This window comes from Panthera pardus, unplaced genomic scaffold, assembly GCF_024362965.1.
Source record: "Panthera pardus isolate Hobbes unplaced genomic scaffold, ASM2436296v1 HiC_scaffold_4, whole genome shotgun sequence".
Taxonomy (NCBI): domain Eukaryota; kingdom Metazoa; phylum Chordata; class Mammalia; order Carnivora; family Felidae; genus Panthera; species Panthera pardus.
In genome coordinates, this window is record NW_026526969.1 from 18,529,018 (window position 1) to 18,554,901 (window position 25,884).

At 58.2% G+C, this 25,884-nt stretch overlaps 1 protein-coding gene across 1 annotated transcript in view; it reads right to left on the minus strand.

Annotated features, from left to right (window-relative positions):
• ABCA3 (ATP binding cassette subfamily A member 3) overlaps window positions 1–25,884 on the minus strand; it is a 45,024-nt gene that overhangs the window by 7,710 nt on the left and 11,430 nt on the right. Inside the window, exons 8-22 of the mRNA XM_053893957.1 lie at window positions 21,850–22,109; window positions 20,631–20,747; window positions 20,260–20,380; window positions 17,389–17,562; window positions 13,739–13,920; window positions 11,031–11,174; window positions 10,466–10,595; window positions 10,171–10,325; window positions 9,776–9,931; window positions 9,449–9,659; window positions 8,565–8,715; window positions 7,015–7,113; window positions 5,909–6,095; window positions 4,892–5,195; window positions 2,824–3,097 (exon numbers count right to left, since the gene is read on the minus strand). Coding sequence (XP_053749932.1) covers window positions 2,824–3,097; window positions 4,892–5,195; window positions 5,909–6,095; window positions 7,015–7,113; window positions 8,565–8,715; window positions 9,449–9,659; window positions 9,776–9,931; window positions 10,171–10,325; window positions 10,466–10,595; window positions 11,031–11,174; window positions 13,739–13,920; window positions 17,389–17,562; window positions 20,260–20,380; window positions 20,631–20,747; window positions 21,850–22,109 — 2,665 coding nt within the window. The remainder of the gene's footprint in view (window positions 1–2,823; window positions 3,098–4,891; window positions 5,196–5,908; window positions 6,096–7,014; window positions 7,114–8,564; window positions 8,716–9,448; window positions 9,660–9,775; window positions 9,932–10,170; window positions 10,326–10,465; window positions 10,596–11,030; window positions 11,175–13,738; window positions 13,921–17,388; window positions 17,563–20,259; window positions 20,381–20,630; window positions 20,748–21,849; window positions 22,110–25,884) is intronic.

Here is a 25,884-nt window from a genome sequence, read left to right on the forward strand (position 1 = left end):
GCTTCAGTGGTTCATTCCCACCCCCCGCCCCCATTCAGGTGCATTCTGCATTAGGTTGCCAGCAACACCTTCCAGAAACCACCACTGATGGCATTACTCTGTTGCTCAGAAACCTCCTGGCTGTCTCAATAAGCAGGGCTTCAACACGTGGATGTTATTTGGCCAAAAAAAAAGAGGGAATTAAGTATCCACACTACAACGTGGATAAGCCCCTGAAAAGTGAGAACAGCCGGTCACAAAAGGCCTCTTATTAGATGATTCCATTCACACGAAACGTCCAGTACAGGCAAATCCATGGAGACAGGAAGAGAGTGGAGGCTGTTTGCAAAAGGAGACAGGGGTGGGGGGCGCAGGTGGCTGCTGGCGTCCCGGGGCTCCTTCAGGGTGTGATGGCCACGCAGTAAGATTGTACTGTGTTCCAAGAGGCACATGAAAAGGTGCACAGCATCACTAACCACCAGGGAAATGCAAACCAAAGCCATAAGGAGAGATGCCCTCTCCCCGGTCAGAGTGGCCAGCATCACCCAAGACAGAATGTGCTGGCGTGGATGCGGGAGAGGGGGCCCCTCGTGCCCTGCTGGCGGGCTTGCAAGCTGGAGCAGCTACTCTGAAGAGCAGTGGGCAGGCTCCTCAGAAAGTTAAAAATAGGGGGCGCCTGGTTAAGTGTCCGACATTGACACAGGTCATGATCTCACAGTTCATGGGTTTGAGCCCCGCATTGGGCTCTGGGCTGACGGTTCAGAGCCTGCGGCTAGATTCTGTGACTCCCTCTCTCTCTGCTCCTCTCCCGCTCTCTTTCTCTCTCTCTCAAAAATAAACAATACAAAAATATGTATATTACAAAAACAACAGTTAAAAACAGAACCACCCTATGACCCAGCAATTGCACTTATGGGTGGTTATCCAAAGAAAATGAAGCCTCAGGGTGCCTGGGTGGCTCAGTTGGTTGGGCGTCTGACTCGATTTTGGCTCAGGTCATGTTCCTAGGGCCATGTGATCGAGCCCCACATTGTGCTCTGCACTGAGAGTGGAGCCTGCTTAGGGTTCTCTCTCCCTCTCTCTTTCTCTCTCTCTCTCTGCCTCTGCCCCACTCCCTCACTCGCGCACCCTCTCTAAAATTAAAAAAAAAAACACAATGAAGAAACCTCCCCCTCCCCATGTTCATAGCAGCGTTATTTACAACAGCCAAAGCAGAAACAACAGCATGTCCATCGACAGGTGAGTGGAGAGAGAGACTGTACTAACATACACAATAGAGTATTTTCCAGCCACAACAGAGAAGGAGAACCTGCCGTGTGCGACAACGTGGATGGGCCTGGAGGGCACCGTGCTGAATTAACTAAGTCAGACAGAGAAAGGCGACTACCATAAGATCTCACTTACGCACGGAATCTGCAAACGAAACAAAAAGGAACTCACAGATACAGAGAACAGACTGGTGCTTGCCAGGGGGTGGGCAAAGCGGGTGAAGGGCGTCAACTAGCTTCCAGTCATAAAATAAGTGAGTCCTGGGGATGCCACGTCGGGCACGGTGACTACAGTTAAGGTTAACCCGATACTGGGTTGCTCATTTGAAAGTTGCTCAGACGGGATCTTAAAGCTTCTCACCACAAGGTAAAAAACTTGTAACTATGTGTGATGACGGTGATAAGGGGCGTGAACCAGACTCTCTGGGGTCATCCTTTCACAATGTATCTGGAACTAAAACAACTGGGACAATTCTATCCGATTTGGGGCTGGCCCCGCCCTGTGAGTACTAACAACCACTCCGGCGCACGTCACAACAGGTGACCTCCGTCTCCTAAAGCTGCTGAGACAGAACCAAAGTTCCTGCCGCCCCAACCTCAGCTGACCTGGGGGTCTCCTCACACAGAGGCCACCGGGAGGGAGCTGCCAACTTCCTGATGCCCCCGGCACAGTCCCCCACCCCACCTGTGGCCACTGACCACCCCGCCCAGGTCTGAGGGCCACACAGGCCTGTGTCCCCGGGGCCCAAGCAGAGTGGAGGCCCCTCCCCAGGGCAGTGCGGCCTTCAGACCACCAGTCCGACCCGCCACGAGTGTTCATCCCTGTGCCTGCCTGTCCCCGGCAGGACAAGGAGGGCACAGAGCGGCTGCTGTGTCTCTGCTTTCAGGATAGAGACAGGAGGTAGCAGAGGGGGACGAAGACATCGCAAGGCCCAGAGCAGTCCGGTGGGGGGGGGGGTGGGGATAAGGCTGCCCCTCCCCGTTAATTAATCACCCCACATGGAGTCACTGATCTTGTTCTGAAACTGATTTTCTTGGCCTCTTCCGGACGTTCTGGGGCTTAGGGGCGTTTAGGGGACTCTGTGACCAGCATGGGGGAGAGTCCCACACATACCAGAGCATGACAAGGCCTGAGAAGAGAGAGGCCCACAGGGCCCCCTGATTTGAGGCCACCTTGGGCGATACCTGACTTCGCTGGGTTCTGTATTCCGGTTCACACACATAGGCACTGGCCCGGGCACAAGCGTGTGCCGGGACCCCCGGGGACAATGGCCAGCAGGAGCTGGGTGCAGATTAGGGAAGAGGGCACGGCTGTGCTCCGAGGCCTCAGGAGTCCCCCCTTGGATACTTCAGTACGTGGGATAGGGCCTCCCGAGCTAATCTGCTGTCTGAGGACACAGTGAATACGCAGGGCTGGGGAAGATGTGGGGCAGAGGTTCCCTGGCCCAAACCCAGAAGCTTCCTGAAGGCACAAACTGTGCTTCATCCGCCTACGTGGCCCTTGGTGGCCCTGGCGGTGCCCGGTGCGAGGCCCTGATGGGTGGGGGCAGGGCCCTGGCAGGGGCAGTGCACCTACTCGTTGAACTGGTCCTTGGCGGCCTGCAGGGCGCTCCGGGGCTGGGGGTAGTTGGAGACCACGATGGAGGCCCGGGGCCCGCACAGCAGCTTGAACAGAAGGTTGTCGACGACAGCCAGTGCGGTGGCTGGGGAGTGGTACGCCTGGTTGTTGAACAGGGCAGTGACGACCGTCCGCTCGCCGACGTCTCTGAAGGACACGGCCACCAGGCACCGCTCGTTGAAGCCACCTCCCTCCACCGAAGCCCTGAAAACCAGGAACTCCTCCAGGTCACCTGGGGGGCGACAGAGGGTCAGGAGAGGACGACGGCCCCTGGGGCATGTGCCCGAGGTGCCCACTCTGAGGAGCTCAGAGGCCTGGAGGGGCCGTGGCAAGGAAACACCACCTTCTACTCTCGCGGAGTCCACGGGCCGGGGGGCATGTCATGGGAGCGGCGGGGCCTGGGGGAACGGGCACCCCGGGGCCACAGGAGGCCAAATGGGAGGGCCACACTCCTTCTTGCCTCCCCGCCAAATGCCTCCCGAGACTAAAGGGAGGCAGCCCTGGACCAGGGCCGGTGGGGCAAGGAGGAGGCCGCTCCAGAGAGGGAGAGGCTCTATGAGGAGGCCTGTGACCTCCTGTGGGGCGGCTGGGCGAGCCAGCGGGTAGGGGGCTGCCCTCGAGGGGCGAGATTAGACAGGACCTCCGCCTGTTTCTCTGGTTTTCCAGTTTTTATGGAATGAGTAAGAAACCTTTTGTAATCAGGAGAAAAAGGTGGTCTTTAAAAAGAGTGGCCTGAGGGAGTGGGGCCCAGGGAGAAGGAGGATTCCCTCCTCACCAGCAAGAACCACGGCAAACCCCACTGCATGTGCCGGACCCTCCGGGCATTCGAGGAGCCAGGACCCGCCCCAGCCCTGCTTTGCTCCGTGGTAGAGACGTGGGGACAGGGGTTCAGACAGGGGTGCTGGGGTCCACCCTATGCTCGCTGGCGGCTGCCCGGCCCAGCATCACGTGCACCTACACATGCCCTCACTGCCCTGGCCTGTAAACAGGGTCAAGAGAGAGGACGTCTGCCTTGCAGGCCCTAGGGTCAGCGAGGGGCAGGGACGTGTCCGGGAGCCCTGACGTTAAGAGTGACAGAGGCTCTGCCAATGGGGCCGCAGCTGCCATTACAGAAGAAAAAGTATCCGAGGGCCTTAAAAGCAGTGAAACAAGACCGCACGGCGAGGCGGACAAAGCCGGAAGGTTGCACGCTCGACAAGGGAATGGACACTTTGGTCTTCCAGAAGGACTCAGGCCAGGGGCATCTGAGGCCATGTCCCGAACCCCCCAGAGCCACCGTGTGCCACGAGATGCCCAGAATCTTTGGGCCAGGCTGGGGGACAGCCGGCAAACATGGCGGAGGGCACATGGAGGTGACGGGATGTCTCCTGAGGCCTAACCAGGGTCACAGGGGTGGTCATGGCCACACTGAGACTCGGGGCAGAAGCGGGCACGGGAAGGCGGGCTGGTTCCGGTTCCGGGACGCAGAGGCATCCAGCCTTCCCCTAAACCAGAGCCTGCTTCCTGAGTCTCTGGGCTGCGGTCCAGCAGGGGGAGGGAGCAGCAAGCCAAGGCCACCTTCCCCCACGTCTGGCCCATCTGACCCGAGCTCGAGGCCTGCTCTGAACCCAGGGCCGCGTCTGACTGCCAGGGCCAGGGACGCAGGTGCTTCGGTCTGAGGTGCTGGAAGACAGCACCATGTTACCTCAGTGTGTGCTGTGACCAGCCCGGCAAACGAAGGGCAATGGTGACACCACGGTGGTTTCATGTTTCACCTCTGACGCCGACACAGACCTAAGTGGCCGCCCGTCCTGGGCAAACCTTAGTCCCAGATGCTGCCTGTGCCTTCCTGACTCAGGCAACGGCCTTCCCCCTAGTGGTGATGTCTGGAGGCAGTTGTGGTTGTCACGACGACGGGGTGGGGAGAGGGGGACGCAATGCCAGGGATGCTTCTCAACATCCCAGGGTGCGCGGACAGGGAGGAGACAACGCCCCAAATGCCCACGGCACCTGCGCTGAGAAGCTGGGCTCCGGGCCCGGCCCTTACCCAGCACCTCCCGCGGCTCCTGGCCCTCGGCCTGCAGCATGGCCTTCAGCTGCTCCGACAGCTGCTGGTCCAGCCGGGAAGCCCCGGGGACAGCAAAGGGCACGACAGTTCTGCCGTACGCGCCCAGGGTCAGCTCCAGCATGGGGTCATCAAAGGTCTCCGAGGAGTAGTTGACGGCCAGGAGGGCCAGGGTGACGCACGTCAGAGGGACCAGGACCTGGGCCACCACCATCTTCCACTCACGCAAGCTGTACACGGCCTTCTTCAGGAACATGGCCCAGAACTGCTGGCAGTGGAGGGCGAGCTGTGGCAGAGGGGACGGGCTGTCACGGTGCCCTGCGGGGCCAGCAGCACACCCCTGCCCCCTACCCTCAGCCGCAGGCACGGTTCCAGCACACGCCTGGTGGCCTCCAACCGATGCGTGCGCCCCGAGGCCCCAGGGTTCCTTGCAAAGCTCCTCCTTCGGTATCACGGGAGACGAGCACATCCGTGTCCCTGCGGGTCCCCACAAGGGCCTCGGGGGGGTCCCACCACACTGGGGGAGCCAAGGCCTCTGCCTTTCCCCCGATCTTGGCAGGGGACCCCGTCTGCGCTCACACGGGAGCCCTCCAAGCGTGGGGACCCCCCCCAGGGTCAGACTCCTGCTCTGCCACGTGCTGGCCAGGCCACCGTGACCCAGACTCTGCTTTTCCGTCTGTAAGATAGAGCAGCGCTGCCCTTTACTGAGCGAACACCAGGCTTACGGCGAAGCCCTCGGTAAACAGAGCAGAGTCAGCAGCAGATGCAACGATGGCTTATCTGTGTGCGGCCCACTTAGAACAAAATGATATTACAGTTGCCGAATTAAAATGTGCTGCGTTTTCCTTCTCCCTGCTGTGACCGCGTGAGCTATAATCTGCCCTCTTCCCAGTGAACTGACCCTCCAGGAGCCCTCATCTGTCCCCCTGGATGCTAACACGTGGGGCTCAGGGGTCTCCCGGCCTTCCCGCACCGGCCGGCCCAGCCCTCGGCACTCACCCCAGTGTTGAGCTTGGCAGTGGTGCACTCGTCCTCGATCAGGGAGCCAATGCCGTCGGTCGGGTCCATGGCCCCGCACAGGTGGCTGTCCACTGCCCAGTCGCTCGCCCGCCTCTCGTGCTGGTATTGCAGGGCAGGGAGCTGGATGGCCTGGATGTCCATGCTGGTGTCCACCAGTTTGCCCACACTGTGCCAAGACACAGGAGGCCCGGTCACCGCTCAGCTCCCCGCGGGGGCCGTCAGGGAGGGAGGAGGAGGGGCACGCTGTTAGCTCTGCTGGCCGTGGTTCGTCTCCTCACGTGCCCATCACCAGATGCCATCAGAACACCAGACGCGGAGTCCACGAGGGACAGATAACCGGACAAGGCCCCTGCCCCCAAGGACCGCGGTCTCCCTGGGAGATGGGCCAAAGCCCCGGGGACGGGGAGGGGGGTACCGGGGGCATGATGGAGGCCCTGGGAGTGTAGCTGTGCCAGCACTGGGCGCCATGGGTCCGGGCGCCCGGGGCCGAGCTGGGACCGACGGGCAGGTGCGTGTGCTCCGGGAGGAGCCGCCCAGGAATGGCTCAGTGGGGACGGGTGTGCGTGGGGGGAGTGCAGGCAGCGGCCGGGTGGGTGGTGGGGCCGCGTGGACACCCGTGAGCCACCTGATATGTGCACACCGCGCACACACTCACTGTTCTGCCTCCTCGCTAGGTCCCGGGATCCTCAGAGAAAAACATGTACCTCACACGTACTTTTGTTCCTGCCAGTCCCTAGCACTCCATCTGCCAAACAGGCGCTCGAGGAAAATCTGGTGAACACCTTCGCCGCCCCGGGCAGCCCCTGCTGCCCGCAGTTCTGGGGGCCTGCCTGTCGGGCCCGCGTGGTGAACAGAGGCCGCCGGGCCGCCCGCACCCTCCCCATGAAGCGGGGTGGGGTGGAAGTTTCCGGAGATCGGAGTTCAGCCGCCCTCTGCCTTCTGAGTGTCCTGGGGAGTTGGGGCCCCGCCCACGCCGGCGCGCCCCCCTCAGGTCGGGGTTGGATCTGACAGTCAGGGGGCTGCTTCACCGGCACGCTGTCGACAAGCATCGGCGCCTAGACTGACAGACGCCCGCGTTTACTGACCGGAGGAAGACCTCCTCCATGGTGGTGACCGAGGCCCCGAAGCTGGCGATCCCCAGCTCCTTCTGCTGCTTCTCCAGTTTGGCAAACAGACTTTCGAACCTGGAAGCAAGACCTCGAGTGAAGAGCTGCCTCTCAGTGACTTTGGAGGCCACTTATTCCTCCACGTGGCCCGGGGCAGGGCAGAGCGGCCTTGGCGCCTGGAAAAGCTGCCTGGAAAACCGGGAGTTGGGTTTGTTTCCCCCTCTTTTTCCCTACGTGACATTTTTTTTTAAGAGAGAGAGCGTACATGTGCAAGCTGGGGACGGGGGCAGAGAGAAAGAGGGAGACAGAATCTTAAGCAGGCTCCACTCTCAGTGGATCCCACGAGCCCGGGGTCATGGACTGAGCGGAAATCAGGAGTCAGATGCTCGACTGACTGAGACACCCAGGCGCCCCCGCCACATGACCTTCTGCCGTGAGTACTTAGGCCTGAGATACTGTTTGGTAGTAAACATCCACGTGAAATCACAAAACCAAAAAACCAAAAAACCTGGAGGATATTCATTCGATTGCGGGGTAGCGCTTTCTAAGGAAAAAAATCACAGAGGAAAAGATAGGACCCGTTAAATGTAAAGTACCTGCGTGGGGAAAAAGGTCCCACAAAATCAGTCAACGACCAAATGGAAAAAATTGCAGCAAACATGGTTGATATCGCTCCATAAAATGCTCTGACTGATACACGAGCGAGAGACAGGAACACACGATATCCAGAGAAAGCCGTGTGAGCGGCGGCAAGACCGACCTCCTGTTAGCAGGAGCGGAAGGAAAACAAAATGCCACTTCAGCCACTGGCTATGCAAATGTTTAAAAAAGAACTTCATCAAAGCTGGCAGGCGAGCGTGGTGTAAAATGGACACTGTCCCGTCCTGCTGACGGGGAAGTCACGTACATCACCTCCGCGGGAGCAACTTGGTACCCTCTGCCCCTCCTGAGGGGGTCACTGGGGATTTAGACCAAGAGTTTTCTAGAAGGATGTCTCCTGGCGTATTCTTGGGGGGAAACCAGGAGTGCGTGGTGCTGGAACAGATGTCGACGAAGTCACGGTGTGACGCAGTGGGGGAACCCAAAACCACATCATCGATCGGGCTCGTAGCAACGTTAAACAGACTTTAAAGATTTATACCCCAAAGTTTCTGAACGTGAATCGAGGGTTGGGTTCTCACCCCCCACACCAGAACCTACTCTGTTCACAAGGCTTCGGCGCGTGACTCACAGCGTGAGACAAAGAAGACACACACATTCACGATTCCATGAGGAGCTCGTGGGCGCTGTGCGTGGGCGAACCTGGGGGGAGGGGCTGGCCGTGTGCCGAGAGCGACGGCAGACACTCTCCACCCAGGGAGGGTCCCCAGTTCTACTGCACTGGTTCTCCACCTGCTGTCACAGCTGTGGGCTTGGGAGCCCTGCTGGCCGAGCCTGACAGGCAGGCACGGGGGACCCTACGCACGGCGCCTCCGAGGCGCACTGAGCCCCGTTCTCAGGGCTGTGCCTGCGCCCCCGGGGACGCGTACCTGTGGGTGCTCTCCTTGGGCAGGATGAAGGACAGCTCTGCACCGGCTCTGCTCTCCAGCGTGGCGCTGGGGACGTGGTGGCGCACCAGCCGGGAGATGGCCTCGGGGTCACAGTGGGGCTCCTTCACCAGCGTCATGTGGTAGCCCGCACCTGCAACACCGAGGAGCCCCCCCGGGACGCCGTGTCCCACTTCTGCCGTCCCTCCGGGCCCTCGGCTCGTGACCAGGACAGGTCGTGGGAAAGAGGCCGGAAAGCGGGGACGGCGGCACTGGAGCGGATGCACCTGGACCCCTCGGTGCCACCCTCAGGGCTTTTCTCCCGGTCCCTTGCTGGGCGGAGACGCTGGGGGACCTGGGAGCGCTGCCGGTAAGGACGTGAGGCCCAAGCTGGGCTCTGCAGTCCACTCTCAGGCTGAGGCAGGAACCGTCCCCAAGACCTGCCCTCTCTGCTTTCTCCACAAGGGAGCCCCGGACAACGGCGGCCCCGAGGGTGACCACGTCCGGTCGCCATCCGCCGGGCAGGGCTGTGCGCCGGCCAAGGGACTGGGGAAGGGAGGTGCACAAGTCCCGGGGTGTCTGAGGAGGGGAGCTCGTCTGCTGGTGGGATGTGGGTGGGCCTGGGGCGTCGGACCATGAGCTGCCTTTGAGGAAGCCACGCTCACATGGCAAACGCAGCCCTGGACTGTGCCACAGGCCGCGCGCCTCCACGGTAGCCAGTGTGGCCTCTGCAAGGGCACCGCTGGTCTCGGCGGCCTTGGCTGACGCTTGGCTGCCCCTTCCCGGTCACGGCGGGACGTCGTCCTAACCCAATCAAGACTGCTCCCGCGCCCCCTCCTCCCTTCCCAGCCCCGGCCCGGCCGCAGGGCCCCGCCCGCCCCGCTCACCGTACTTCTGCTTGAGGAACAGCGAGGACCCGCAGCACTGAAGCTCCCCCTTGGCCATGATGGCCACGCGGTCCCCCAGCAGGTCGGCCTCGTCCATGAAGTGCGTGGTGAGCAGCACGGTGCGCTGGCTCTTGTGCTGCTGCAGCAGGTCCCAGATGGCCCTCCTGGAGACGGCGTCCATGCCCGAGGTGGGCTCGTCCAGCATCAGCACCTGCGGGCCGGGCCGAGGAGCCGGTGGCGGGGTGGCGGGGGTGGCGGGGTGGCGGCGGCTCCCCGCGGCCGCCCGCCGTGCTGGGCGCCCCGCCCCGGGGCCTCCCGCCCGCCTACCTTGGAGCCCGCGATGAGGGCGATGCCGATGGACAGCTTGCGCCTCAGGCCCCCGCTCAGGCACCTGCTCAGGGAGTCCCGCTTGTCCTCCAGGCTGAGGGCGTGCAGCATCCGCTGGACCTCTTCGGGGCACTTGAGGCGGGACAGGCCCTTCAGCTGAGACAGCGGGGGACAGGGACGTCGGGCAGGGGCTCCCGGCCTTGGCGCCCCCTCCTTCCCTCCGTGCGTTGCGCCGTGTGCCCTGACTTCCCTCCTCGCCGCCCCGCTGCAGGTCTGTGAACGGCTGCTCCAGGTGGGTTCTATTTGCTGGGAAGCTGGGGGTTCACGCCTTGGGGCCCAAGCTCGCAGACAAGGAAACCACCACGCGACCTAAGCGCACTCAGTGGCCGGCTCACCTGTGCGTAGAAGTACAGGTGTTCTGCGACGGTCAGGTTGTCAAACAGGATGTCGTGCTGCGGGCACAGGCCCAAGCTCTTGCGGATCTGAACCATGTCCTGTGAAATCTCGTACCCGTTGATATACGCCCGGCCGCTGGTTGGGGGAAAGAGACCTAGGGCCAAGCAGAAGACCCGGAGGCCGAAGTTCAGCGGGAACACCGGACCCTCTCCCCACCCCCGTCAGCACGAGGTGTGACCCTTGTCTGGCCGGACCGCTGACCGGCCGGCCGGAGCCGAGGCCGTGGCGCCTCACCTGTGAGCATGGAGAGGGTGGTGGTCTTCCCCGCGCCGTTGTGGCCCAGCAGCACCGTGATCTGCCCCTCGTACAGGTTCAGATTCAGGTCTCTGACGGCTGCTTTGCCCTTGTTCCCCACTCTGAACACCTGCAGCGAAGGCCGAGGGCGGCCCTGGACTTCAGGCCCTGCCTGGCCCCCAGACCCCCGCTGGAACACCCGCCCGACGGGTCTCAGGAGACGGTGCCCAGCGTGGCCGGTCAGTGCAGAGGCGGGAAGTTTCTGGCGAAGTGCTGATTGGAGGCCATGCCTCCCCCCACCCCCGCCCCGGGTGATGTCTGTCCCGCTGCAGTGGACCAGCAAGTGTTTGGGGGCAGGGCTGACTCCAGGGTAAGCCCAGGCGGCATGCACTGCTGGCTCCCCCCTGAGTCCCCTGAGCCCTGGGGACAGAGCCTGGGGAGGGGTCAGAGAGCAGCCATGGGGGTCTAGGAGCAACAGGGCCTGGGAATGGCCCTCAGCTTGGAGACAGCCCTGGGCAAGGTGGCATGAGGTCCCCGTCCCCACCCACCCCACAGGGTGTGGCACCTTGGTCACATGCTTGATCTTGATCCCGGCCACCAGGTCCTCTGGCTCAGCCTCAAAGTACTCGGTTCTGAGCACTTTCTCTGGATCATCATCTTCCTCTTCTTTCCCCAAAACTGTCCGTGGGTGCCCGCACCAGTACGAGGGCTGGGGTGGAAAGCAGACGGGTCTCAAGCAGCCAACTCGTGTCAGTTCGTTGTGTTTGTGAGGAATGGCAGCAGGTTCCCCGACACGCCAAACACTGTCAGCAAACAGCCCTCACCCGGGGCCCTGCTGCAGAGGTGGGGCGGCCCGAGGCCTCTGTGGGGCGCGGGTGCACGCGGCTCCTCCCTCATCTACCCGGGGAGGCTCTGAGCCTCTTTCCTGACCCGCCATTTGGGCACACAATCCCTCACAGGCTTGTTGGTGGTACAGACAACTCACATGTGACACAGATGAAAAGTAAATGAGGACCTTTAAACCAAAGACAGGCTGCTGAATGCTCCAGTCCGGGGCGCTGTCCGGGCAAAACAGGAGGGAGGCTGTGTCTCCACGCCTGACTGGCCCTCACTCAGCTACACAGGAGCTCACAAAATAAGCAAGAGGAGCCAAAAGGCCTGGCCTTCCCTTGCTATGAGGAAGCTTCCCCGCCCTCTGTCTAGACAAGGACCACAGCCATCTGTCTAGACAATCCCTGCCCTCTGTCTAGAAAACAACCCCTGCCTTCCACCTAGACAATAACCCCTGCCATCTGTATAGACAATGACCCCCACTCTCCATGTAGACAATGACCCCTGCCATCTGTCTAGACAACGACCCCCATCCTCCATCAAGAGAATGACCCCTGCCCTCTGTCTAGACAATGACCACCACCATCTGTCTAGACAACTCCTGCCCTCTGTCTAGACAACGACCCCCGCCTTCCATCTAGACAATGACCCCTGCCATCTGTATAGACAATGACTACCACCATCTGTCTAGACAACTCCTGCCCTCTGTCTAGACAATGACCCCCGCCTTCTATCTAGACAATGACCCCCACCTTCCATCTAGACAATGACCCCTGCCTTCTGTCTAGATAAAAAACCATGCCCTCAGTCTAGACAAGGAACCCTGCCCTCTGTCTAGCCGTAACAATGCCAAGAATGCGTAAGAATACAGCCACAGGCCACGCAGAACCCCTGCCCTCGGGTGGTCCACGGGCACAGATGACACACGGGTGTGGGGAGGGTCACAGGAAAGGGAAGAACCGGGCCCTGGGAGAGCCGCCCCCATCTCCGTTCTTGGTACTTCCCATGCCTGGAATGGTTCTAGCACACCACAGCCTGTTGGTCTTTTTTTAAATGTTTGTTGTTGTTGTTTGAGAGAGAGGGAAAGAGAGAGTGCACGCATGTGCACAAGCATGAAGGGCAGAGTGAGAGAGAGAGGGAGACAAAGAATCTCAAACAGGCTCTAAGCTGTCAGTGCAGAGCCCAAGGTGGGGCTCGAACCCACAAACTGTGAGATCATGACCTGAGACAAAATCAGGAGTCGGATGCTTAAGTGACTGAGCCACCCGGGTGTCCCCAGCCTGTTGGTCTTAAGGGACACACTTCTCACGTTTTACAGGGCTCTGAAATCAGAATGTGTCACAGATCGTGGAGTACCACAGTTAACTGTCACCATTTGTCTTGGTGAGAAAGTGACAGTGCCCCTATGGATCAGGGGCACCTTAGATGTGATGAAACACTCCAGTGTCTTCATGGTGAGTATGCGTGGAACCAGAGAGGGGACACTCAGGTGGCAGCTCACCCGCCAGCAGCAGGGACTGACGGACCACATGGTGGTGGCCCCACGCGGTGCTGTGCTCAAAAACGAAGGTGATTCATGAAAATGCAGATACTTAATTCAAAGAGGAAAACAAAACTTATAATTATGCACAGCTATCTGAAAGTATATTTATACACAGATTCACACACATTTGTATTTAAGATAGCTAAGTTAGGTTAAAAAAAAAAGTTTCAGGGTGCCTGGGTGGCTCAGTCAGTTAAGTGTCTGACTCTTGGTTTTGACTCAGGTCATGATCTTGTGGTTTGTGAGTTCGAGCCACGTGTTGGGTTCTGAGCTGACAGTGCAGAGCCTGCTTGGGATTCTCTCTCTCTTTCTCTCTCTCTCTCTGCCCCTCCCATACATACACACACAGTCTCTCTCTCAAAGTAAAATAAACTTAAATAAACAAAAAAAAAAAACTACCCCAAACAAGTTTCGAGACTTGGATAACACGATCCCCTTTTCGTAAAAGCAAGTGTGCATATGTCACGCACACACAGACTCAGGCTGCCGGAGGGTACGTGCTCAGAACAGTCTGAACCACTGCACACCAAGGGGTCAGCACGGCGCGTCTCTGGGCGGTGGGACTGTGCCGGGAATCCCAGCAACGCGATCATTTTTCCAAGAGGCTGGAGGCTGTGTTACTTTGTAGGCGGAGGAACCAGTGGGATATTTGTTTGACGTGAGGCCGGGGGTGGGCGTGTGCCGGTCCCGCGCTGCAGGGCCAGGGTGAGCCCTTATCAGATCCTGGACTGCAGGGCTCATCTTGGCCAGTAGGGGGTCTCAGGGCTTTGGGACACACGGCTCCCTGACTGCACGCGGGACATGCCCGACGAGGCGTTGAGTGCCAGGGACCGGAGGGGCCCGGGGCGTGTGCGGGGGACACCCCTGCCCCCGTGCGGAAGAGGGCCGCCAGCACTCACCGTGATGAAGAAGTACCAGGGCTGGGGCACGCCAAACTGCCCCGGGAACACGGCCTCCACGTACCAGGTCACCAGGCCGTAGAGCACGGAGTCCAGCAGTAGCATGCCCAGCACTTGCCCAAAGGAGAAGTCATCGTCCACGTTGACGGGACTCAGGAGGTTTCGCCACTGGACACCCACGCCTGGAAGACACCGGGACGGGGGCCTGAAACGGCCCCTCGGCCCCAGCGGCACGTGCGCGCAGGTCCCGGCCAAGCCAGCGCGACTTCTCCCTTCCCGCTTTTACGGCACACCTGCGACTTTCCTCGAGGCTCTAGACAACAGCGAGCCACAAAATCGGAAAGTTACAGAACCAGCAAGAGCCTGTGGACTGACGAGGGAGGCTCAGGTTTGATTTACGACCTACGTGCACATCCGTCCACGTCCACGTCCGCACACACGCAGACACACGGGTACACATGCACGGTCTGGGTGAAGGCCAGCTCTGGAATAGCGGGCGTTCAATCCGAGTCTTTTCAGAAACCGGGAGGACCTGACTCACACACAAACTCTCCTTAGCGGCGCTCGTAGGGTTTTGTCTTCTGTGGCTTTGCCGACAACAGCCCAAACGGTGCTTGGGGATTGGCCCCAGGGCCCCTCGCGGAAATGGCTATGCTCTGGCTTTGATCACTGTTCATTCTCAAGCAATTAGAAGTTTGCGTGTTTAAGTAAATTCAGCATCAGGGTGCCTGGGTGGCTCAGGTGGTTGAACGTCTGACTTCGGGCTCAGGTCATGATCCCTCAGTCAGTGAGTTCGAGCCCCGCATCGGGCTCTGTGCTGACAGCTCAGAGCCTAGAGCCTGCTTCGGATTCTGTCTCCCTCTCTTTGCCATCTCCTCCCATCTCCTCTCGTGCTCTCTCTCTCAAAAATAAATAAACATTAAAAAAAAAAAAACAAACTCGAGCATAAGTAAATTCAGTGTAGAACATTGAGAACAAGAGTGGCTGTATAGTTATACTTCTTTGTTAATGGCTTTAAAACAAAGTGTCTGAACCCTGCAAGGCGCAGTGAATCTTATTTGTTTATTTTTAAGTGTTTGTTTACTTATTTTTGAGACACAGACAGAGTGTGAGTGGGGTAGGGGCGGACAAAATCCCAAGCAGACTCCACGCTGTCAGCACAAAGCCCAGGGTGGGGCTGGAACTCATGAGTCGTAAGATCATGACCTGAGCTGAAATCAAGAATCAGACGCGGGGTGCCTGGGTGGCTCAGTCAGTTGAGTGTCCGACTTCGGCTCATGTCATATCTTGTACTCTGTGAGTTCGAGCCCTGCGTCGGGCTCTGTGATGATAGCTCGGAGCCTGGAGCCTGCTTCAAATTCTGTGTCTCCCTCTCTCTGCCCCTCCCCTCCCCTCAAAAATAAACAAACATTGAAAGAAAAAAAAGAGTCGGATGCTTAATCGACTGAGCCACCCAGGTGCCCCATAAATGTAGACTTTTTTTTTTATTAAAAATTTTTTTTTACATTTTTAAAAAAATTTATTTTTGAGAGATAGAGAGAGACAGCACAAGTGGGGGAGGGGCAGAGAGACAGAGGGAGACACAGAATCCGAAGCAGGCTCCAGGCTCTGAGCCGTCAGCACAGAGCCCAACGCGGGGCTCGAACTCACTGACTGCGAGATCGTGACCTGAGCCGAAGTCCGACGTTCAACCGACTGAGCTACCCAAGCGCCCCCATAAATGTAGACTTTTAAAATGCACTGTCAGGGCGCCTGGGTGGCTCAGTCAGTTAAGCGTCTGACTTCAGCTCAGGTCACGATCTCGCGGTCTGTGAGTTCGAGCCCCGCGTGGGGCTCTGGGCTGACGGCTCAGAGCCTGGAGCCTGTTTCCGATTCTGTGTCTCCCTCTCTCTCTGCCCCTCCCCCGTTCATGCTCTGTCTCTCTCTGTCCCAAAAATAAATAAACGTTAAAAAAAAAATTAAAAAAAAAATGCACTGTCAGAGGCACCTGAGTGGCCCAGTCGGTTAACTGTCTGACTCTTGATTTCAGCTCAGGTCATGATATCACAGTCTGTGAGACTGAGCCCTGCATCAGGCTCTAAGCTGACAGTGCAGAGTCTGCTTGGGGTTCTCTCTCTCTCTCTCTCTCTCTCTCTCTGTCTCTCTCCCTCTCTACCCCTCCCCTGTGCTTGCCTATTCTCTCTCTCAAAAATAAATAAACAAGTGTACATTTATCACATACTACTAAACGCAGAAACACAGATTTTTAGAATGAGTATTTTCAGAATGATGGAAACAGCACAAGTGGGGGAGGGGCAGAGAGAAACGGAGACACAGAATCTGAGGCAGGCTCCAGCTTCTGAGCTGTCAGCACAGACAGCTCCAGCTCATGGACGGCGAGATCACGACCCGAGCTGAAGCCACACGCTTAACCAACTGAGCCACCCAGGTGCTCCAGAAACACAGCTATTTAAAAGCCAAAGCGTCAGGGGCACCTGGGTGGCTCAAGTGACGGAGCATCCGACTTTTGCTTGTTCATGATCTCATGGTTCCTGAGTTCAAGCCTCACAGGGGGCTAAATGCTGCCAGCGTGGAGCCTGCTTCGGATCCTGTCTCCCTCTCTCTCTCTCAAAAATAAACGTTAAAAATAAATAAATAAAAGCCAAAGTGTCAGAAGACCCTGCCAAGGAAGAAAACATTTCTAAAGACAAGGCCACGTGGAGGTGCCATGGGCTCTCTCCTCCCACAGACCCCCGCCAGGAAGCCACAAGAGCCAGGACTGCGGGAAGTGAGACCAGGCAGCCTGAGACAGAGACCCGGGGTGCACAGGGCCGGCACCGCAGGGGCACAGGTCAGTTCCGGGATGGGAGACTGCACTTCACCCCCTGAGAGAGGAGGCCAGAGCAGCGGCACGCGCTCGGGGACGGACGCCGGCACAGGGCGGCCACGCAGAAGCTCGTGCTCCCCCTCCCGCCTCCTCTCAGCACAGGGGCAGGGACAGCTCCCTCCAAGGTCCTGAGCGCCTGGGGAGCCCTGGGGAGCCCTGGTGGCACGCCCCAGCGGGTGGCTTTCAGGGTTCAACCAGACCTTCTCCACCCTTTCCGGAAACCTGAGCGGGAGGCAGCCCAGGTGCCAAAGTCAGCACAGTCATGCGCTTTGCTCAACCCGTGACGTTTACAAGATCAGGAAACTTCACAACACTCGGGACAACAGCTCTGGCCTGTGACTTGATTCACTCTCAGGTGTCCGTGCCCTCATCCCCCCTTACTGTGTAGGGAGGGGCTGGTTCTGGTTCTGCCACTTGACCGACAGCAGGGGGTTGTCTCCCCCCCCCACCCCATTCCCTGTAGACTTTGGGGCCAGGTGCTGAGTCAAGACCCCCACGGGGTCCCGCCCCCCCCCCCCCCCCGCCACCGGCAGGACCTTGAGGCCGCACTGCCCCCCACGAGTGGTGGCCACGCAGCGCAGGACACGTTAACGCTCTGTCTTCTGGGCTTCAGGGCTCCTGCCCCGCCTCCCACCTGCTGGGACATGAGGCTCCCTGTGACTGAGCACCTTCTGTCCCACCCCCGGCTCGCTGGGGTGCCCTGCTCGGAGCCGGAGCCACCCCTGGTCAGGCTCTCTTAGTAACTCAGTCGGCGAGGGCAGCTCGCCAGAAGGAAAATACTCACCTTTCGCTTCAAATTTCCCCATGAGCTGGGCCCCCATTGCCATGGCGACATTGGACAGGAGGCAGGACAGGAGCTTCTGGCTGAGGGTCATCCAGTTGTATCGGGGGGCAACGAAGAAGTAGGGGGTGTACGTGAAGAAGTACAGGAAGCCCCCTATGGCTGCTGCCATGTTGGCTATGGATGGAGAGAAGACAGGTGTGCCGAACACGGGCTGCAGCGCAGGACTGAGGACCCCAGGCGCCACCCACGGCCTCTCCTCTCGTCCGGGCACGGGTGCCGTGGGGAACGTGACCCCCAGGCCGACTTCCCCAGCCCTCTGCTGCAGACGGCACCTTGACCGTGCACACCGGACCCCCCAGCCCCCCGGCGCGACCCCGCTTCCCACCAGGCATCCCACTCACCAGGGAGCCTGGCACACGCCAAACAGACAAGCCTCTCCTCTCCCCTCCCCTCCCCTCCAGGAGTAGCCAAATCAAGAGCCAGAGGCCCCGCTGACCGAGCCTAGAGACTTTTAAGAATATTGAACCCACTCTAAGCTAACAGTATTTTTACAACAATCGACTAGATTTCCCACAATTTAGTGAGAAAGGTTATGCTTTTGCGAACCTCTGTAATGTCTGATTTAAGAGGTTAGAGCTGGATTCTCGCATCTGCTCCCCGTTCACCCTGCCGTATCACACCGTTTGGGTCGAGGCCCGTGAAGGAAACCGCCTTCACCCAGATAAGTAGTTGGAAAAAGAGGAGGAATTTTAACAGCCTTCTCGATATTTCTGGACATTCTTCTCCGAGACAGCGCTACTCAGGCGGTCGTTTCTCAAGGGCCACGTGCCACGTGGACTCAAACTGACCAAAGAACTTTTCGTGCTCTGTTATGTGAAAATCTACCTGTCTGTCCTGCACTCTGAAGGGGCTGTGACTCGTGCGTGATTTTGTAATGTGATACGTGGGTCGTGAGGAAAATATTGCTTGTTGAGCTACGTGGATCTTTTAAATGTAAATAGATACATTTTATTATGTGACATACAGAAAAAAATCTTACCGGTAACATGGACACCAACCTCCTAAGAGATCAAGCGCGTCGTCACGCGCACGGTGTTAGATTCAAGTATGCAAAATCCTATTTTGGCTTGAAAGCTTGAATTTTACAATTGACATCAGGGGCGCCTGGGTAGTTTAGTCGGTTAAGCTTCCGACTTGGGATCAGGTCATGATCTCCCCGTTCCTGGGTTCGAGCCCCTTGTCTGTGCTGACAGCTTGGAACCTGAAGCCCGCTTCAGAGTCTGTGTGTCCCTCTCTCTCTGCCCCTCCCCCGCTTGTGTTGTGGTCTGTCTCTCTCTCAAAAATAAATATTAAAAAGAATTTTAAAAATTCAATGGACGTCAGATACTGTCAGTTATTTTCCTTAAAAGCCAGCTGCCATTTGAGAAAGTGCCAAATATCCAAGGGGAGTAATCATAGTCTGATGGTCATTCTTCCCAGCAAACACGGTGTCCCTTGAAAACAGTGGCTAGTTTAGCCGACAGCTCAAACAGGTGCACACAAGCTTTCCCTCCAGACACCCTCCCCACACCCACCAGCATGGCTTCTACCAAAACACCCCCAGGGCACCCGAGCGGCTCAGTCGGTTGAGCATCTGACTTTTGATTTGGGTTCAGGTCACGATTCCGGGGTCTTGGGATCGAGCTCCACATGGGGCTCCATGCTCAGTGTGGAGATTCTGTCTCTGCCCCTCCCCTGACCTCTCTCAAAATAAATAAATAAACTTTAAAAAAAACCACCCCCCGAATCAGAAAATGACGAGTGCTGGCGAGGTGCGGGGAAAGCGTGTGCCGCGGGCGGGAAGGGAGAGTGGCGCGGTCGCTGTGGAAAAGTCTGGCAGTTCTCCAAACAACTAAACAGAGAGTCAGCGGAGGACCCGCAACTCCCGCTTCTGGGTCCACGGCCCCAAGGGCTGGAGGCGGGTCTCGGAGAGGTGCCTGCACACGCATGGTCACGGCTGCACGATTGACAAGCGCTGGACCGTGGAAGCACCCGCGTGTGCGGTGACGGGTGGATGAGCCAAGTGGCCCATCCACACGACAGAACGTCACTCAGCCTTACAGGGGAAGGGAATCCCGAACCCGCTGCGACGTGGATGAACCCCAGGGCGGTTCGTGCAGTGAGAGAATCAGGCACAAAACGAGAAGTAGGTGTGATCCCGCTCACGCGAGTTCCCGCCACCGCAGAGACGGAAGGTGGATGGTGGGCGCCAGGGCCGGGGAGGGACGGAGAGTCGGTGTACGGGGGACAGAGCTTCAGTCTGGGGAGACGGAAAAACTCCGGGGTGGGTGGTGGGGACGGTTACGACACAGCTTGGAGCCCACTCGACTGTGCGCGCAAAAATGGTTATGGTGGTAAACTGCCCGTTATGTGCATGTTGCCCCGACAGGAAAGGAAAAAAGAGACGAGGACAACGCGAGAGGCAGGCACGGTGATCACGGAACCCAAAACCGGGTCCACGTGTGAGCGGGATTTTGTGGAGCTGAAAAAAAGACACCAGTCCTCAGACCAAAGCGCAGGTAAAGGAAGAGACACCACCCGGGACTGCCGGGCGATGTGCGCGGCCGCGGGAACACGCCCGGCGCGGACAGCTTTCCATGGCTATTGGACACGACTCGGGTGGGAGAGCAAGGTTAGGACATGCTGGCGGCCAGAGAAGAAAGGGCTGGAATCAGGCGCGTGCCCGACGTCCCGAGGACAGGGTCTGAATGAAGGCACAGAGCGCAGCCCCCCCCCCCCCCAGCCGTGGCTGCTCTGACTCCGGATGGAGGGTGGGGGGGACACGGCAGGGTTTCGCTGGGGCCCCTGCGGGCCCAGGGCAGGACGGCTCACCTCTGCTGAAGAAGGCGCTGACCATGAAGCTGAAGGAGACGGAGGCGGCGGCAAAGCACAGCAGGAAAACCAGCACCAGCGAGGGGTCGCTGTGAGCGAGCACCGCCACGCCCTTCCTCACCTGCGTGGCGGGCGTCCACGGTCACCCGGGCAGGCCGCGGTGGGGAAGGTGGGGACAAAACCAGGAAGACCTTAAACGTTCCCGGCCTCCAACGAGAGTGGACAGGGTGGGAGAAGGGCCGCGCGCGCCGTCCTTCCCCCCCCCAACCCCCCCCACCCCGGAGGCCAAGCCGAGGCCGGGGTCGCCTGGGGTGCCGCGGCGGCCTCTCCCGTCCGCCCGACCGCCAGGCTCCTGGCGAGGCCACACTCACCTTGATGCAGAAGAGCAGGGTCACGAAGGACACGGCCACGAAAAGGAAGAGGAAGAAGAGGAGGAACCAGGCGCTCCAGTGCAGCCAGCTGCTGAGCCCCATCATGCGCATGTACTCCTGGGGAGAGGGCCGCACTGACACCCCCGCACCCTGGCCTGCGGCCCGTGCCTCCGGGCGCATGCGCGTGCCACGCCGGGCCACCGGGGGACTCTCGCGGGTCCCGTTGTGCCGGCATCCCCCGCCCTCCTCCTCCCTCTCCCCACGCGTGTGGGCACCAGCGTTGGTTCGTGAGCCATTTCACGTCTGCCGCCAACCGCGTCATCGCCTCACTTCGCTGCTGCTATTTCCGGTGCCCCAGCAGACGGCACCCCCGAACCCTCTCCCGGCCGCCTGCCCGCGCGGCTTACAGGCCCCAGCGATCGCAGATGTGGAGTCACTGAGAATACGCTAAATATCAATTCACCGGCCCTGCAGACACCGCCAGAGGAAGGACTTCACACGGCGTCTGGGTCACTTTGGGCGCGTCACTGGGATGAGTTTACAGGTGACGCTAGCACACAACTGTACCCGACTAAGGCAGGGACGTTCTTTGCGGCGACGCTTTCCTTAAGCCCCATCCCAGTGAGCCTGGCGGTCCACACCCACAGCTGTCCCCGATCTGTGCAGAGTGAACGGGCCCTCCGTGGAGGCTGTTTCTCTCTAGAGTGGCTCTGCGCAGCAGAAACGGAATGTGTGTGTATATAATTTAGAGTTTTAGTGGGTGCCTGGGGGGCTAGGTCAGTTAAGCGTCTGACTCTTGATTTCTGTCAGGTCTTGGTCTCGAGGCTCGTGAGTTCGAGCCCTGCATCAGGCTCTGCACTGTCAGCATGGAGCCTGCCTGGGATTCTGTCTGTCTGTCTGTCTCTCTCTCTCTCAAAAATAAACTTAAAAAAAACCAACAACAACTTAGAATTTTATAGTAGCCACAGCCAAAAAGTGAAGAGAAAGCAGTGCAATCAGTTTCAAAGCCGTGTCTTACTTGACCCAGCACATCCAAACCGTGGTCTTTCCAACGTTTCAGACCTTAGCACGCCATATGCAAAATGCGGTGCTCTGTCGGGTGTGAAAGATCTGGATGTACTGGGCTTGATTTCACAGAAACCCGGGGGTCACCGGCACCACGGTGGGCGTTCGGCCCACGCCCCGCCTGGATGGCGCGGGGCCGCGTGGGGCAGGGTACCTTCAGCCTCCTCTCCTTCTCCTGCACGACGGCCCGGATGACGGTGAGGGAGCTGTAGGTGAGACTCAGCACAAGCAGCAGGGGGAGCTGATATTGCATGGCGACGAGGAACGGGTCCGAGATGAAAGGCGGGTAAGGGAACCTCTTGGCGATGACGGTGAGCTTCTCAAACAGCTGGTGCGCGGAGGCGTTTGCGTGGTACTGCATGATGGCCCGGTCCACCGCGTGCTGCACGGCCAGGAAGCCTTCTCGGATGTACCCTGGGTGCGGAGCACAGCACGTCCCGCACATGGGTGGGCTCGCGTCAGAAGGGCCGCATCGCGGGCGCGGCTCACGAAGCCGCGTGCCCTCAGCTGTGCCGGGGTCTCCCTGGTGAACGCGGCCCCGGAGCGACACCACCTCACGCTCCTACGGTGTCCCCGGTCTTCTAGCTTGTAGGAGCCGCCCTCAGCTCCAGCCCGTGGCCCCTGACCCACCCCCAGCGCCAGCCGGGCGGCATCTCTCTGACCCTCCCGCCTGCCTCCCGCGCCCACTTCGAAGGACCCCGTGACTGCATCAGGTCCACCCAGACAATCCGGCGTAACCAGCTGCTGTCGTGAGGCCCGCTGACTGGCAGCTTCCATTCCATCCCCCCACCCCCCAAGCTAGCACCACAAAGGCAGGCGGAGTCACAGCCCGAAGGCCTTCGGGCGTCGTGCGCTCTCCGTGCTGGCCCTTTCCGGCCCCCTCCGCGTGGGCGGTCATAAATTCTTCCAGTGAAGGGCCTGGGAAGAGCGGCAGGCTCGGGACAGGGAGCTCCAGTCCCGAGCCGGGCCCGGCAGAACGGCACCTAAAGAAGAGGTGGGCACACCCACAGGGGAGCACGAGGCAGCCCGAGTCCCCGAGGACAGAGAGGGGCACCCTCATTCCAAAAGCACAGTGACGTTTACAACACGACCCAGCGTCCTGGAACACGGAAATGCCAGCAGCCTGCAGCCAGCCCCTAAGGCAAAGCGGAGAAAAGAGCCCAGCACGGCGGGTGCCGCGTCGCCCTTGGGTTTGAGACTTCGGGGGCTGCGGCAGCAGTCACCGACACCCGCCGTGGTGCTGGATGGGGGTTCGGCTCTTCACAACCCACCTGCAGGGCAGCCGGCCGTGTCTCCGTTGGACACGTGGAGCCACTGAGGCGGGGGAGGGACAGGGCCCCGGGACACTGGTCTTCTCACATCACGCTGCTGCTCGTGAGGCCTGTCCTGTCACCTCGTCTTTGTCACCACAACTTCTGGGGCTGCTCAGCGCTCCGAGGAATGGAGGCGCCAGCCTGTCCCCCATCGTCTCCCGCCGCCCGCAGGTCTGTGACCGTGGCGAACACCTTTGCACGTGTGCACCCTTCCTCCTTTCTGACTATTCCAGAGGCTGAATTCCCATCAGGGGCTCGGCGGGTCTGAGGTGTGGACACGGGGCCGGGGCGGAGCCCAGGCCGGGGACGCTGAGGGCGTGCTGGGTGCCAGGCCCGCGTCCCTTCCACACCTCAGGGGTCTTTGTGTCCTTGTAACTGGTGTGGACTAATGAGTCCTTAACATAAAAATATGCGGACCCCTGTCATTTGCTGAAATGTTTTCCCCAGGCTCCTACTTGCTTTTAACATTGGTGTTGTATGTATGTACCAGCACAAAAGCAGACACACATATCGATGGAACAGAATAGAGAACCCAGAAATGGACCCACAAATGTATGGCCAACTCATCTTCGACAAAGCAGGAAAGAATATCCAATGGAAAAGACAGTCTCTTCAGCAAGTGGGGCTGGGAAAACTGGACAGCGACAGGCAGAAGAATGAACCCGGACCACTTTCTTACAGCAGACGCAAAACTAAACTCTAAATGGATGAAAGACCTAAGTGAAGCCATCAGAATCCTCGAGGAGAACGCAAGCAGCAACCTCTGTGGCCTCAGAGGGAGCAACTTCTTATTATACATGTCTCTAAGGCAAAGCAAAAATGGACGCTTGGGACTTGCTCAAGTTAAAAAGCTTCTGCATAATGAAGGAAACAACAAAACTAAAAGGCAACTGATGGAATAAGAGAAGACATCTGTAAATGACATATCAGATAAAGGGCTGGTATCCAAAATCTATAAATAACATATCAAACTCAACACCCAACAAAACCAATAATCCAGTGAAGAAATGGGTAAAGGACACAAACAGACATTTCTCAAAAAAAAAAAAAAAATACTCAACATCACTCATCATCAGGGAAATACAAATCAAAACCACAATGAGATACCACCTTACACCTGTCAGAATGGCTCACGTTAACGACTCAGGGGACAACAGATGTTGGCCAGGATGCGGAGAAAGGGGAACCCCCTTGCACTGCTGGTGGGAACGCAAACTGGTGCAGCCGCTCTGGAAAACAGTGTGGAGGTTCCTCAAAAATTAAAACCAGAATTACCCTACGACCCAGCAATGGCACTACTAGGCATTTATCCAAGGGATACAGGCGTGCTGTTTCGAAGGGACACATGCACCCCCATGTTTATAGCAGCGCTATCGACAAGAGCCAAAGTATGGCAAGAGCCCAAATGTCTATGGACTGACAAACGGATAAAAGAGATGTTGTGTGTGATACACATATATACACGCTAGAATATTACTCAGCTATGAAAAAGAAGGAAATCTTGCCATCTGCGATGACGTGGATGGAGCCAGAGGGTATTATGCGAAACAAAATAAGTCAGAGAGAGACAAATATAATTTCACTCATACGTGGCATTTAAAAAACTAGATGGGGCGTCTGGGTGGCTCAGTCGGTTAAGCCTCCGACTTCAGCTCAGGTCATGATCTTGCAGTTCGTGAGTTCGAGCCCCGCGATGGGCTGTGGGCTGACAGCTTAGAGCCTGGAGCCTGCTTCGAATTCTGTGTCTCCCTCTCTCTCTGTTCCTCCCCCTCTCATGCTCTGTCTCTCTTTCTCCTTCAAAAATAAATAAAAACATTAAAAAAATTTTTAAAAGAAAATAAAAAACTAAACAGATGAACATAGGGGAAGAGAAGGAAAAATAAAATAAGATAAAAACAGAGAGGGAGCCAAAGCATATGAGACTCTTAAATACAGAAAACGAACTGGGGTTGCTGGAGGGAAGTGGGGGGGGGGAGGGGCTAAATGGGTGACGGGCACTGAAGACGGCACTTGCTGGGATGGGCACTGGGTGTCATATGTAAGCGATGAATCACTGGGTTCTACTCCTGAAATCAACACTACACTACATGTTAACTAACTTGAAGCCAAATAAAATCTCGGAAGAGAAAAAAACACAAAACAGAGTAATTGGTGTTACGTCTTTTCCTTTTTTGTCAAATTTCACGTTTGTACCTGGTGCAGTTTGCTGGTCTTTTTCCTGTTGCTTCCAACCTCAGGAAAGTGTCCCCACAAATAGAACAGTCCTGGCCCAGGCAGTGGGTGTGGCTACCCCCTGGTGCATCGTTTAGAGACATTCCTGGGTCTTTCCACCAAAGTCCCGAACACGCTCTGCCTCCTACAGGCCGTGGGATCCTGTGTTCTCTGCAACACCCTGGCTGCCTCCTGGAACCCACGGATGGGTCCCAGCTACTCCTCACTTAGCCCTGGCTCCACTCCATTCTAGAACACAACCGTGCTTGCGAGGAGACCAACAGGTCGACTGCCCACCAAGGTCACACGGGACAGACCAACACACGCAAAGACAGGGTACAGCTGGCCAAGATCCAGTTTCTGCAAGCGCCCCACGGATGCAATTTAACCCTGGACAATTACTCAAGGACCACACGGCTTCCAAAGCCCATTAGCCTGGACACAGTGGAAGCCAGGGAGAGAAGGGAGGTGTGAAACCAAGCCCACAGATCGGATGCAAACTGACCGAAACACAGAGGTTTCCTTCGAGAGCATGTGCCCCCTGGGAACCAGAGAGACGGCCTTCGCCATCCTGAGTATTTTAACCTTTCAGAACCCAGTTTTCCTAGAAGTTTCCCTCCTTCTACGCAGAAGAAGATCAAACGCTCCTTTAGGAATATTTCTGC